This window comes from Cannabis sativa, chromosome X (assembly GCF_029168945.1).
Source record: "Cannabis sativa cultivar Pink pepper isolate KNU-18-1 chromosome X, ASM2916894v1, whole genome shotgun sequence".
In the NCBI taxonomy this organism is placed as follows: Eukaryota; Viridiplantae; Streptophyta; class Magnoliopsida; order Rosales; family Cannabaceae; genus Cannabis; species Cannabis sativa.
The window spans coordinates 67,984,120-67,986,030 of NC_083610.1; the positions used below are offsets into that span (position 1 = coordinate 67,984,120).

Below are 1,911 nucleotides of genomic sequence, written 5' to 3' on the forward strand. Positions count from 1 at the left end.
TCAAATTCCAATTACTAAGTCCACTACAGGACAAAACAATATTGGGGCAAAATGACCATTTTGCCCCTCCACACTAATATAACAAAAAGGGGTACTAAAAGGGTATTTTGGGAAATTCTAAATTCCCGACCACTCCCGACATTCCCAATGTCTAATAAACCGTCTCAATATACTAACATACTAAGTTGTGATTTTACTGAGCCAAACACCGAGTTCCATGTTATCGGGCACCGGAAATGCAAAAATTATGAAAATCACTATATGACATAAAATGCATTTCAAAATTCAATAATAACAGCATAAATAATTATTTAAATATCTATAAATAATTTTCATAATTAATCGTAATTAACTGCTAATTTCCAAATTAAACTAAGCGGTCTTTACATGTTGGTAATGAACAGCACTCAATTGTGGCAAAAGGGCTTGATTATCTATAGGGGACTTGTTGGTGTCATTGTTGGTTTGAAACTGGTTGACAGCAGATTCCTTGTTATTTTTTCCATACCCAGGAGGGTATCCATGAATCTTGTAGCACTTCTCAATGGTATGTCCAAGGATGTTGCAATGAGTGCAAAAATGTCTATTCTTTCTAGGAGGTTTGTTTCCTTGGGTATCTTTCTTGTTGATACTGGTTTTATCACCTTGGAAAGCAAAAGCTAGTTGCTGATTTTGTTCAGTATTGCTGTTGGTATGGCCCTTCTGGTTTTCTTCCTGAGTAACTAAGTGGAAGACCCTGTTAATTTTGGGTAAAGGTTACATTAAGAGAATGCTACTTCTGATTTGAGAAAAGGAGTCAGATAAACCCATAAGAAAGGACATGATGTATTCCATATGGTGGTGTTCTTGAAATTTCTTAACACCACCACAAGTACATCCATTACAAACACAAGTTGGTCTGTAATTGGACAGTTGCTCCCATATAGTTTTTAATTTTGTGAAATACATGCTAACAGATTGATTTTCTTGTTTCAGATTCATCAAGCCTTTTAGCAAATTGTATATATGGGGTCCATTTCTTTGTTGAAATCTGATCTTAAGATCAATCCAAATAGCTGCAGCAGACTCATCATACAATATGCTAGAAGAGATTTCTTTGGACACAGAATTTAGTATCCAAGAAATAACAATATTGTTGTTTCTAAGCCAAGCATTATACATGATAGAATCAGAAGGCATGGGTGTAGAGATGGTACCATAGAATCCGAGTTTGTTTTTAACAGAGATTGCTAATTGCATAGCTCTACTCCAAGACATGTAGTTATCTTGTCCCGTGAGAAGCTGAGATACAAGAACATTGCTCGGATTGTCTCCATGGTGAAGATAGTAAGGGTCTGTGGGGTCTTCAAGAGGATTCCTCTGTTGAGTCATTTATTGCAGACCTTGATTGCTTTGTATGATTGGATTTGAGGGATTTCCAATCACGCTTTGAGGGATATTACTTTCTTCTTCTTGGACTGTAATTGGGTTATCAGTCGACATCAAGAAGCAGAACGATCAGGAAACAAGAACGCTGATCAACCTGAAGAAGAACAGAAAAACGCCTGAGGAGGAAACACCAGCTCAGGGAAGAGAAGTCAGAGAAGAAGCACGACAACGGAGGCGGAACAGAAAGGATCAGGGGAAAGCCTCACTTTCCCCGCTCTGATACCATAATGCGAAAAGAGAAAAGAAACATTTATTTCTGAAAAGGAAAGGAATGAATTGAATCAATTACAGAGTGGTATGTACAAAGGTATATATACAAGAGAAGAGTCGGTGGGACTTAATTAGTTAGTGAATGTTATAGTGAGATTTCTCTCACCTAGAAACTCGAGACCAGACTCCTATTTAAGGGACACGTGTATTCAGATTTCCAATGAAAGCTGAATTGTCCATGAGAGACTTCACGAAGTTTCAACCTCGCCCAGG

At 37.6% G+C, this 1,911-nt stretch overlaps 1 protein-coding gene across 1 annotated transcript; it reads right to left on the bottom strand.

Moving 5' to 3' along the window:
- Window positions 1-372: 372 nt before the first annotated feature.
- Window positions 373-1,371, bottom strand: LOC115723930 (uncharacterized). The gene is made up of 2 exons (XM_030653394.2): window positions 821-1,371; window positions 373-736 (listed from the first exon to the last, which is right to left on the bottom strand). The coding sequence occupies exons 1-2, from the start codon at window positions 1,369-1,371 to the stop codon at window positions 373-375; spliced, it is 915 nt and encodes a 304-aa protein (XP_030509254.2).
- Between the last annotated feature and the right edge of the window lie 540 nt (window positions 1,372-1,911).

What these genes read in the sequence shown, in the direction of transcription:
- LOC115723930 (XM_030653394.2), bottom strand. Translation starts at nt 1,371, where the DNA reads ATGACTCAACAGAGGAATCCTCTTGAAGACCCCACAGACCCTTACTAT. An exon ending in CACCATATGGAATACATCAT is followed by an intron (nt 737 to 820) that starts GTCCTTTCTTAT and finishes CAAAATTAACAG; the next exon opens with GGTCTTCCACTTAGTTACTC.